The following is a 12,500-nucleotide window of genomic DNA, read 5'->3' on the forward strand; positions in this document are numbered from 1 at the left end:
CCACTGACCTCATAAAAATGTCTAAGATTGTAGGTGTGTCTGCAAATCACACTGAAATGACTGCATGATCTGTTTCTCTGTTTGGCTCCAGCTGACTGCAACTAAGGGGGGAAGGCAGATTCTAAAGAACAAGAACGTCTACCCCATCATGAGGGAGTTCCACAGATGGGAGAAGGAACCTGATGTCGATGCTACCATTGAGAAACTTATCCAGGTAAAAATTATTGTTAAAATGAAGTCCCCTCTGTAGCGATAGTCAGTTTCAGCCATTCGCCTTAAGACGTACAATTCTAATAAAGTTTTATGGATGGAGCAGCCCTATTCATTTCAACACAATTTGCAGCTATTAACAGGGTTTTTTTTGCACACTCCCAGTATCATTACCCCACCTCAATGCATCAGGGGAAACGCCTAACCATGTGAGTTTTCATGTCAGCTGTTGTGCTTGGTAGGACACCAGACACTAAGCAAATGAAGTCCAGAAACACCATACCCAGATTTACAGTCTGGACAGAAAGAAAGAAAAGCAGAAACAAAACTAAAAAAAGAAATGGATGCTCTAAATTTGTTGGAAAAAGTCTGATCCTATCCGTGTGGTGTGGTGACAGTTGTGTAAGGGGGAGTTTTGGTGTGTGTGGGGGGGGGCGGCTCACTCAGTGGAAAAGATGTGACACTGTCCCACATTAAACCCAGATCTCCTCCATAACATCTGGGAGATCCCTTTTGAACCACGGGCCAGTGGAGGAGCCCCATTTGCCGAGCCTCACCCAGCCGCTTAAATCAGGGCCAATAAGCTGTAAATCTGCAAGCTCAAATTTGAATCTTAATATTTATCTAGGACTAATAGGATTTTTAATATGCTGAAATATTGTGAATAACAAGCCCATAACCTCCATTATATTACTGGAATACTAGCATACTTTTCCATGTTGCCGGAGTTTTGTAATTTGGTCATCTTGAAAGGAAAAGTTCCACCCGTTCTGCTTGCTATATTGACTGGAATACCATCAAAGTACAGTGGCTTCATTATAAATATTATACTGTAAGTGAATCCTCTGTCTTGAATCCTAAATTACATCCAATTAAATTGGTTATTCATTTTGATTTGAAACCGGATCAGTCAGCCTATAACTTTATAGGCTAGTGTAATATGTACTTATTGTCCTTGCCACAGGTGCTGATTGGTGATGAGCCAGAGAGTGGGATGGAGAACCTGCTGGAGGTGGAGATTCCTGAGGATGTGCAGAAGAAACTTGAGGAACTAGATGTCAAGGAACAAGAACAAATTAAAAAAGAAGAACAGGAACTACTCGAGGCAGAGAAGAACCAGCCCAAAAGCCAGCCTTCAGAGGAACTAGAGAGATGATAGAATGGATCCTCCATATCACCTCCACGCAACAACTATTTGTAAAGAAAACAAAACAAAAGAACGAACTCTTATCAAACTATGATAACAGTTGTGTTGATGAACTGAGGAGTATTTGTTTGTGAGACGGTGACTCATCATGGACATTTTTAATGGAATGTAACTGCAGACAGAAGGCCAAAAATATAAAATAGTAAAATAATGTATTCTCTAAGTACAAAATGTCTTGTCCTGTGTCGACTCCTCTTCATTTCTCTTCACATTCTACAGTCACAGGTATGTCCATTTTTTAGCAGGCCCTAGAATCCCGTAGTGGGGATTTTCATGGGGATCCGGGGTGGCCTTTTGTTCTCCGGCAGCCTGTCTGTGAGTCTGTACAGCTGCTTCTGGTTGCGCAGCTCCTGGGCCATGGAGCCGGGCTTGCGGAAGTTGGGCAGGTTGTGGAAAGGCTTGGGCATCGTTGGCGGCCGTGGCCGGGTGAAAAAGAGCTGGTTGGGGTTGCTGGCCTGGTCCACCATGGGCCTCGTCAGCTCCTCTCGCCGGTCCTCTTGCTTCGGCAGGATTCGACGGCTGTCGGCGCTGTTGGCCCCCGAACGGCGCCCCCCCAGGACCCTTTGGGGCCCCTCGGCGAGGGTGGTGTTGCTTCGTGTGAAAGGTGTGGTCGTGGAGATCGGCGTGCCAGGTCTCAACTGAAAAGCATGGCTTGTCTTGGCCTTGGGAGATGCTGGGAAAGAAACACAACTTTCCATGCAGTTTGGCAGACTCAGGCAAGCACTGTCATCACTGGATTGCGTTTGACAGGTCTGAAAGAGGGATACGAGGTGCCTAATGCAGCGCAGTTGGATACATTTTTGGAGCGCTGGAGGAGAAAAAGAAGACCTCACCATCACGGAACTTGTTCTCCGGGGTCTTGCTCCCATCTGTGATGTAACTCTTCGTGGCACGCAGCTTGGTCAGGCCAGTCGTGGGGGGCGACATCCAGTGGTGACAGCAGATCTGGTCAAGGGAAAGCCGGGCCGAGGGTTGCCACTGCAGAAGTCTCGTTATCAGATCCTGACAGGCTGATGAGAGGACAAGGTCAAAGGTCAGAGGTCAAAGGTATTAACCTTTGTTGCCATATTCATTATGTATTCGGGTGTATGTAAGATGTGGGGATATGCTGAGGTACATTTTCCTGGATTAAAAAAGGGACAAAAAAACAGACAACAGTTTTTGGACAATCCACTACACACATTTTTCCCATGCAAGATTTCATGGTAAAGCAATTGTAGTTAGCGGTGAGCAGAAAAAAAAGGGTCAATCACTGTGAGGTCAGGTGAGCAACCACAAACAGCAGTTAGTTATGCGATATACATCACTTAAAACCTGTAATGTTGCATAACGACATACAACTGTGTGTGACAGGTGTTGGATGAGTTACAGACTCATACTGTTTTGCCTGATGTATGATCCAACTTTGAGGCTCTAGATTGAAAATGAAAGTCTTGGGCAGATTCCATGAAGCCACAAGTTCGAAACAAGTTTAAAATATTGACAAAGATGGGGCCAGCATCAAAGTTATCGGCTCAAAGTGTAGTATCAGGCATTACTAACAGAATAGCTGTAGTTTTCTTTTAAAAGCCAAAGTTTTGATGGCCGTAACACATCAGCATTCTACAGTGCCGGAGATTCTTGACTATACCCACCAGTAGCACTCACAGGATGTGATGGGTATCCTATTACTAATCGTACAGACCATATACAGCATTGGGGGAAAGATACAATGCTCCACGGCCCAGTAAAGCACCAGCAGCAATTACGAATAAGAGGAGAAACGGGCTTAACGCGGTAATAACATGGTTGGAAGGCATTAAACCCTGATTAAACAGGGGCGACAGTGGTACAGGAGGTAGAGAAGTCGTTTAGTAATCAGAAGGTTGCTAGTTCGATTCCCTGTCGAAGCGTCCTTGAGCAAGACGCTGAACCCCGAATTGCTCCTGATGTGCAGTGTGCCATCAGTGTAAATGTAAAATGTGTATACATTCTAAGTCGCACATATGTAAGTCGCTTTGGATAAAAGCGTCTGCTAAATGACTAAATGTAAATGTAAATGTAGAAGGGAGACAACCACACTCTCTGATGCACTAATAGTAGTAGCAATCCCTATGTTCTCTTAAGGCACCAACAGAAGAGCAGTTAATAAAATGTCACACTGCTGAATGATTTCGTGTTAGCCCTGTATTCTATATAGTTCTGTGGGATACTTCCCAAAACTCCAAAATGCACTTAATTTACTGAAGTTAATTCACTGGCTTTGCCCTGCTTGCTGGTCTTTGATGATTAATTTGATGACTAGGTGTCACATCAGTGAGATGTTACCTGTGGAGACAGGGGTGTGGAAAGGTAACTCCTTCCTGAGCAGCTGGACCAGTTTTCTGGGGTGTTTCTCTTTGTACGGTAGCTTCCCAGTTACAATAGCATACAGAATCACCCCTCTAAAGGTGAAAGGTCAACACAATGGAGGTAGAAAGAAAAGAGGAGGCAAAAAAAATTATGAACATGATACACTGACATGCAGTTTGCTTCAGTATATGGATATACACATACTTGTAATTAATGATTGATCAGTACAATATACTAATTACTTAGCACAATGTCATGCCAAAGCTATAGGTTCAAGTTAGTAGCTCACAACACGTCAGCCTACTGAGTACACTGTACAATTCACAATTGTTGTGAATCCCTTTTAACCAATTACACTGTACTTAAGGTCACTTAGCCTAACATTAAGTTTAGCCAGAAGTTGAAAGTGTCAGAGTGAAACCCAGAGAACATTTAACTCCACTTACAAGCTCCACAGGTCAGCCATCTCTCCATTGTACTTGTGGGACATGAGGATCTCTGGAGCCGTGTACGCCACAGAGCCACAGAATGTGCTCATCAACACGTTCTTATCGCTGTAGCTGTTCGCAAAGCCAAAATCTGCCAAGAGACATGCCAAACAGATGCAATCATTGCAACAACTCAGAGTTGTTACTGGTTCAGATGATTAAAAATGGGCTACAATTAACAAAGAGACTATTGGACCAGAACCCCAATAGTCGGAATCAAACCTCTACTCAACCATATACAAAAGACAGAGCAAGACATTTGTAAAGCATCTAACTTGATCAACTAATACCCACCTGTCAGTTTCACAAAGCCACCCTCATCCAAAAGGATATTTTCACATTTCAGGTCCCTGCAGGAAAACATTTACATTTACATTTAGTCATTTAGCAGACGCTTTTGTCCAAAGCGACGTACAAGGGAGAGAACAGTCAAGCTAAGAGCAATAAAAAACATGGTGTAACAATAAATACTACTTTACATAAGAATTAGAAAAACGACCTAGAAAGGAAAAAGAAGTGCAGGAATGTAACTGCTTAAGTGCAAGTTAAGCGCTAGTCAAGGTGCCAGTTAGGAAGGGAGGTGCTCTCTGAAGAGTTGGGTCTTCAAAAGCTTCTTGAAGGTAGAGAGGGACGCCCCTGCTCTGGTAGTACTATGCAGTTCGTTCCAAAAAAAGATATTAAATAAAAAGTATAAAAATTAGTATAGAAAAATTACAATAGTAAGATGATGGTATCACCAATATATTTTCTGCAAAAAGCTGGAAAAATAATTTCCCCAAACCATCATGTGGACAACTCAGATCAGAGACACAATCATCCCAAAACATGGTCCGCTACCTGTGCACAATATGGCTACTGTGGCAGTGCTTCACAGCGCTGACGATCTGCTGGAAGATCCTGCGCGCCTCGTCCTCCGACAGGCCAGGGCTGCCCTTGTTTTGGGATACAGTATTGATGTGCTCCAGGAGGTCTCCACGCAGAGCCAGCTCCAGCACCAGATAGACTCGCTTCAGCGTGTGGAACATGTCATACAGCTGGATCTGAAGGGGGAGAGAGGGGGTGGTCGTGGAGTGCATCAGCTGCATTCAACTGGTGCTGTTAAACCGCGCTATGACACTCTAAGATGCTGTGGTATATATTGTCAGGCTTTAGCTCAGAGAACCGCTGTACTCTCCACCCCCCTGCTTTACATCCAAGTCAGTGGTAATCATAGCCACAGATCCGTATGAGCTGGTAACACAAGTGGCCCAGAACAGGACAAGATTGAGCTACTGTCTGGTCCCACAGCAAAGCAACAACACATAGCAACACAGCACATAGCAACACAGCACTTGGCAACACAGCACATGGCACAGCTGAGTTTTTGCTAAACAGACACATTTCACGTGGAAGGAAGACAAGTTGAATGGGTAGTGAAAACCCCCAAATCCTTTTATCACTGGACCAATTTTCTATAGGCAAGTTCAACATTCTTCACACCCTATAATGTCTTTAGATCTCTGGTAGAGTGTCTTATATGTGATGACTGTATACAGCACGAACCACAGAGGTGGACATTCTGATTCCACAAGCAAATCATAGGTGTCACTCAGTCACGTACCACACTGGGGTGCCGGTATGTGACGTTCAATGCGTGTATCTCTCTGTGGAGGAACTTTTTCGAGTACTCAGGGGGTGCGTGGTTGATGGAGATGATCTTGATAGCCACCTTGAAGAATAATGAAATCATCATTTGTCATCTTCCTGATAACATTGAGCATTACTTTTAACATAGCCTTTAAAGAAAAACAACTAAAAAACAAATAACACATAAAAAATGTTTTACACATCAGTCTCATGTATTTTACCATGTTGTGGTTTTTGCTCCTGAGGTCGTTGCCAAGCTTATAGTTTTGACAGATCTTGCTTGGAGTTGCATATCCCAAGTATACTTTGGAGAAGGCCCCCATCCCAATTTTCTTTGAGGACAGTATATACCCATTCTCCCTGCACTCGTAAGCTTTCTCCTGCAAAGACGTTCTTGTTTCCCTCAACTTTGAACTCCGCATATTTTTAAATGATTCCACACATCATTGCTAAATATTCACGCATATTCTGTAAATTACTCTTCTTTCTATTCATTTCAAGTAGCCTAATTAAGTCATTGATCGAAAAGTCCTGAGTTGTCCTCCTGTTATTAACGTATTACCTCTTGTTAAAGCTACTCTTCGGAGAATTCAACAAGCACATACAAACAATTCAATGTTTAGAATTTTCTCTTGACATCGTGACGTAGGGTGTTCTACAGCGCATTCATAATCAGAGCCTGAAAGAATAGAACGTGGCGTGGACTATTTAAGAAAATAATAGTTTGCTATTTTTAAAGCAATTTGTCTTTCAATTAGGCCATAAAAATGAAATTGTATCTTGATAGTAGACAGTACTGTGTTGCGCTCTGACAAAATTAAATCAATTTGGCTAATTTAATTTAATCCTGATGTAGGCTTAATATAAAAGACTGTGAAATATATTCGTGCTTTGTCACCTCCTACTGGACAATGGCTGGAAACATTCACCATGTCATACTTCTAGATCCAGGCCGTTTGTAGGGAAAGGAAATTGTCCGGTTGTGATATATGGAGGTTATTAGATTTAATTACATCTGCAAACGTTCCAGTACAGCTTAAATTTCCCCATTATATCTCAAATCTATATGATGTATAAGGCAGAGCTTCCGGGTGTGGTTACAAAATATTACAGTAAAAACAACCATGTGGCACTCAAACCAGCCTTTTGTGTGATAAGAAAACACGGTGCCTGATTTTGCGGCAAGCTGTCCAAAAGAGTACAAAAGGGAAGCGTGGGCAGTGAGGAGAAGGTAGGAGTTCGCGGCATGCCATCACTCTCCCTGCCTCGTATTTTCCTTGGCCTAGACACGGGGGCGAAAATGGCAATTTCTGTTAGTGTATGGCGGTCAGCTTCAACGTTGGAGCACTTAAACGGGAAACTGACAGGTATAGCCTACTTAATCTTCGAACCCTCAAATAACGCAGTGATCCCTCGGGATCACATTTTCCATGATCAGAGTATAGCCACATTACCATGGTCGAGATGTTGAACTGTGGCTGATTAAACTATTTTGTTTTGATTATTGCATTTGAATAAAAGTGGTCTGGAACTGTACAACTCCAATTATCGATCAGCTGCGCCGAGGACGGAGGAGAGGGGGTGGTGTGCTCTCTGGGGTCGCGTGTGGTTCTCTGAGGAATTTTATGATTTAAGTGGTCGTGAGTTTACCTTAGGGTTGCTATCAAGCTCTACGCACCGGAGGTTCCATGAATGTTAAGGAGGAAGGTGTATTCCCATTTCAGTCCCACGACGTCAGTGCGTCTCCACCTCTCACTCCAAGAGCAATTAGAGCCCTTCCTGTGGATGAGAGATGGGGCTGCTTTCATTGGCCATCTGCTCCCATTCGGTTTCTCTCTCACTCGCTCGCTCCAAACATCTCACTCCGGAGAAAGTTAAAAAGGAAAACAGTGGAGGTTTTTACAGAGAGCCGACCCGTCGTCAGACCACATTATTCTGAAGAGAACTGACACTAAAGCAAATGGACTGAAGAGGCTATGGCTCTCCCGTCCAGTCCAGATGATCTAGACATCACCACTGCAGCCAGGCAGGGTCGTGTCCAGACAGGAGAGAAGGGGGGAAATTGTTACGTCTTTTTTCGTTCATGTAAAGCGAATTCCACTAGCACATCCAAGGTCATGGGCTGATGGCTGTTAGTAATGAGCGGAAGAAAACAAGGGCGTCACTAGGATCACAGCTAGGGGCGCAAAGCACGCATTGCTGTCTGGACACTCCACCAATCTAAAGAAAACAGTTGGGGAAACGTTAATGATGTGAATTGAAGTCTTCATTTTTCTCACATGAGAGTTTGGGGGCTTGGGCTCAAAAAGTGAGATTTGGCAGCTCAGATCTGACTATCCCCATAGGGGAGTGAGAGCTCTCTCTCTCTCTCGCTTCCCAAAGTCATAACTTGTCAACACCAGACTTTTAGAAAGAGAGTGTTACATACAACCCGTAAGCATTTTTGACTTGTCCCCATAAGAGAAGGGGTTTTATCTAGAGGTCTTAAAGGTGCTATTGAGAATCCTTAATGGTCAGCAGTTTTGGCAGAGGTTTGTTTTCAAACTCTACAAAACACCCCTTTCATTGAGTGTATATTTCAAAGTCCCTCCCAAGACACATGCAATCATCCTGGCTGAGACAGTTGATTAATTGACTGATCAGGTGGGTGGCCAGTCCATGCCAGAGACTGTAGGTTGTCATCAGACCATATACTTATATTGATGGCTGCCAGAAAATGAGGGGAAACGTATGGACCCCGCCTTGAAGGATTTGTTGGCTGTAAAAGGACTCTTTCATATTTACCCTATACCGACCAGCCCAACAACACTTAAAGCACTGGTTTCTTTGAGTACAACTTTTATTCTAGTATGCCGTGACTAATTAAACCAATTGATATCACTCTGTGTGCTGAAAAACAGAAGACTTTCAATTGCAATAAATAGTATTGTTAGCGGTTTTTATTTCAAACAGTGCTATATCTAAAAATAAGCTGTGCATTTTGAGGGGGGAAAAAAAATCATTGCCGAAGCTTCAATCTGAAGATGACAAGGTCCCGCAAAGGTCAACCATTAAGCTCAAACCAGTTTACTCGCAGCTGCCATGGGAAGTATGAATTCTTCTGACACATCTACATTAAGTCATTGGCAAATTTGAAGGCAGAGCCTCAGCTTTCATTAAGGCCTCTGGTATAGAGGACGGGGCTGAGAGGGAGAGAGAGAAAGAAAGAAAGAATGAGAGAAAGAGAGGCTCAAGTCTGAACAGGTGGTAAGAGTATTAACCAGGAAGCAGTCGGAAACCAGATGGACACACGCCACTGCAAACAATCTCCTCCGTGCGGCAGGACAGTGCAAACGAGGAAGAATAACAAATTACCTGGAAAAAAGTTGCGTTACTTGCACCTTACTTACATAAATACAGCCATTGCTTTCTTCGACCACTGGACTAACAAGGAAAGGGGGTATCACTGAGATATCTCTGATTTCAGTTCATAGGAAACAACCCCCACAAACCACTCATCAAAGGTCAGGTTTTACATAGCCAAACCTCAGAGGTGGAGAAGTCACTGGGAGGTCAACCATACACACACACACACACACCATACACACACACACACACACCATACACACACACACACACACATGAGCAGCTAAAAATACTGGTCCTCTGGCATGGTTAGTGGTTCCGCAGGCTGTGCCCTGCCTATAACAGGAGGGATCTGAGGCAGTCTCCAGAGTGGTGACCCAATTTGCTCCTCCAGAACAACTTTCCAAATATTTACATAGAAAAGATAAATAGAAACCTAACAGAAGCTGCCTCTGAAAAGTCAGAAAAGGCCTTAAGAAAATGAGAGATATGATATGCATCTATAATATGTGACTATAATAATGATGATTATGATGATGATGATGGTTACAATATTACTGACCAGAATTCTCTCCAGGCTGCAAAGTTTCTCCAAGTTTGTTTTAAATGAACCCTCTGTGCACCATTTCTCTCTCTCCCCCCCCCCCCCCCCCCCCTCTATTTCTTTTATTCTCGGAAAAATGGATTTCCAAATCGAGCGCTCCTGATGGTGGGACCACGCCGTGTACTGTAACGGGTGATATACTTCTGAATTCTCATTCACCTTCTCACGAGTTTTGACCTAAATCTGACACGTCTCATATCATAAACCCTCGCGTCCATAAATCAGGGTAACACCAGTGTTTGGGCCTCGAGATTGGAGCTCCTGTTTCTCCCTGAGTCTGCGCGGCCCTTGCCAAATGCTCCACATCCACGGCTACCTCTGGCCAATGGGCTGGGTGAGCAAACTGCCTCGACTTAGATACCTCACTTCACTGCGCAGTTTTACTGCCTAATTGGACTTTCTCTTATTGACCAAAGCGAAATATGCCTGTTTTAACAGCTGTTAACTACAATTCGACATCTCCGGAGTGTAGTCAACACTTGAAAAAAAAATGAAAAGAAGGAGCTCTAAGCCCCCTCCCTCCTATGGTCACCTCCTCCTCCCCAGTTTGTCAGGGAGGCCCTTGCCAGTTTGTAAATCAGTGGACTTGAGCCTAAGGAGTTTTATGCTGTGTCATAAGCCATGGCTCCGGCAGCCGGCAGTCATGGGCACTGACCCCTTTTGTTTGGTTCAAACTCCCTTCATCCATACACCCAGACAATGTGAAATTCATATTTCCATTACAGAGCACTTAATTGCCATTTTTTTAGCCAAAAGCACTAAGTCATCCCCCCCCAAAGTAAGAAAAAATTGACGTTTTTTATTTCGATGACTAAATATTGGTTTCCTAAGGTCCAAAGTATGTAGCGTTGCGGAAACCTTTGTCTCGACCCGTGAGTTAAAAAAAAATATAGAAATGACAGGATGGGGTTCGATTTCATTGTTTTACATTCATGGCAAACACCAGATATTTTACAAGAGGCTACTGTGGGTTGCATCCTGTCAGACAGACAGGCAGTTTATTTATTTATATTGCAGGTTGGCCTCTGCTGCAGAAATAAGATGGTGGGGGGATTGTGTGGAGTCAGGGGATGTAGAATACAGGGAATAAAAACCACATGTGAATTTGCATACGTCTAACTCCTGTGTCACATTGGTTTGAAGGGAACTGCCTGTTCCCACTGGCATCTGTCTCAGTGTAAACACCAGTGACGTCGCTCACTCTAAGCTACCTGGCAACGCTTAGCAGAGGGTGGTGATAGTGGTGGTGTTGCTTTTTTAACCCTCTCAGGTCAGCAAGTGCACAAGGTTTCAGAGGCTGATAGAGATGGATAGAAGGTGCTAAGCAGAGAGGGTCAAGGCGAGGGCAAACGCAGAGTAATTCTGATTATTGCGCCCAGAAGAGCCGTAGAGCGGTCGCGGCCGCGCTCCCCTGCGTGTCACATTGAACGCCTCCGTGGACCCTGCGGCTTTTTCGCCTTCCGCTCTTTAAACGGCATCTGATCCGTTAGCGGGGGTGAGGGGGAAGGAGAGGGGTAGGTGGAATGGGGGGGGCGGGGGGGGGGGGGGGGGGGGGGGGGTTAGGATGGGGGAGAGTGAGGCTGCCGGCTGCATATCCCTTTTCACCCCCAGAAACAAAACAGTCCAGACCAGACAAGACGGAGGGCCTGAGACAGTGCAAAACAAGCCCCCCCCCCTGATCTCACCGCTTGATCGCCGACCAAGTCTGACCGAGGCCTGCAGATCCTCCTCCGGTCTGGTCTGGCCAAGGTGACGTCTGACCCCTGGGTTCCCGATTTAGGGGGTGGTGAGAGGAGAGGAGAGGCCACGCGTGCCCCCCAGACGCAGACAGAGAGCACACAGCCTCGTGCTTTCGCCATTACCCCGGGGCGGTGTGAGCTAACGCACCGTGATGGATCTGCGACATTAAAGACAGTGACACTTTTAAACTGTGGACTCAGTGTGTGTGTCTGAGAACCAAGAGTGTACATTGTGTATCAGTGAACGTGTGTGTGTGTGTGTGTGTGTGTGTGTGAGTGCATTAGGGGGGTGGGGTTGTGTTTTAAAACAGCATCTGCCTCCCATTTAGTGCATATAGCCTTGAACTGGACCACCTCAAGTGTGATACTCTCTTTAAGTGTTCTCCTGAGAAGGCCCAAGCTGGGCCGGTTTCAGCACAGTCTCTCTCCTCTCTTAAGGTGGCCGGATTGATTGCACTTGATATGAACTGTATTTCGTTCAGCCATACATCGGGTGTTAAATTTCCCCCCTCCCCTCCAAAAAAAATCTTTATGACAGCAATAAATTTATATAATTGTTGAGGTTTCCCCTTTGTTTTCGAGTAGATCTGGGGATGATTTATAGGTTTTCTCATTTTTGTTTTCTTTTTTTCCTGTTCAAGCGAATGATTAAGTTGGTGAGCGTAAAACAATGCAGCCAACACTTTTTCACCAACTATTAACCCAGTCACCAGTGTGTAAGGAAACTAAAAAAAAGGAAATAAAAAAGAGTCAGTGAGGCTAGAAATGATTTCATGGCTGATATTAAGTCTTATTTAGACGTAAGACATCATCAGTTAACGAGCAGGCATCAGCATATTATCATTTAATATCACATAATACTGTGTGTAGCTATTGACATCCCTCTTAAGGGTTCCTTGGTTCTAAAAAACCTTGTGTCACACGGTGATTAATAACATTACGATGAGAAG

At 44.4% G+C, this 12,500-nt stretch overlaps 2 protein-coding genes across 3 annotated transcripts; one reads left to right on the plus strand and one right to left on the minus strand.

The window, feature by feature from the left end:
• Positions 1-49: 49 nt before the first annotated feature.
• LOC105892096 (HGH1 homolog (S. cerevisiae)) lies at positions 50-1,592 on the plus strand. The gene is made up of 2 exons (XM_031586456.1): positions 50-214; positions 1,175-1,592. Exons 1-2 carry the CDS (start codon positions 65-67, stop codon positions 1,364-1,366), a joined length of 342 nt encoding a protein of 113 aa, XP_031442316.1. The 5' UTR covers positions 50-64; the 3' UTR covers positions 1,367-1,592.
• Positions 1,561-7,965, minus strand: LOC105892095 (testis-specific serine/threonine-protein kinase 5-like). 2 transcript variants are annotated; one of them, XM_031586454.1, is made up of 8 exons: positions 7,541-7,965; positions 5,837-5,944; positions 5,074-5,276; positions 4,531-4,586; positions 4,195-4,327; positions 3,725-3,840; positions 2,251-2,427; positions 1,561-2,090 (listed from the first exon to the last, which is right to left on the minus strand). In XM_031586454.1, the coding sequence occupies exons 1-8, from the start codon at positions 7,550-7,552 to the stop codon at positions 1,666-1,668; spliced, it is 1,230 nt and encodes a 409-aa protein (XP_031442314.1). In that variant the 5' UTR covers positions 7,553-7,965; the 3' UTR covers positions 1,561-1,665. The 2 variants fall into 2 exon arrangements, with proteins under 2 accessions (XP_031442314.1, XP_031442315.1); XM_031586455.2 differs by having other exon boundaries at positions 1,562-2,090; positions 7,513-7,962.
• Between the last annotated feature and the right edge of the window lie 4,535 nt (positions 7,966-12,500).

This window comes from Clupea harengus, chromosome 19 (genome assembly GCF_900700415.2).
Source record: "Clupea harengus chromosome 19, Ch_v2.0.2, whole genome shotgun sequence".
Classification (NCBI taxonomy): domain Eukaryota; kingdom Metazoa; phylum Chordata; class Actinopteri; order Clupeiformes; family Clupeidae; genus Clupea; species Clupea harengus.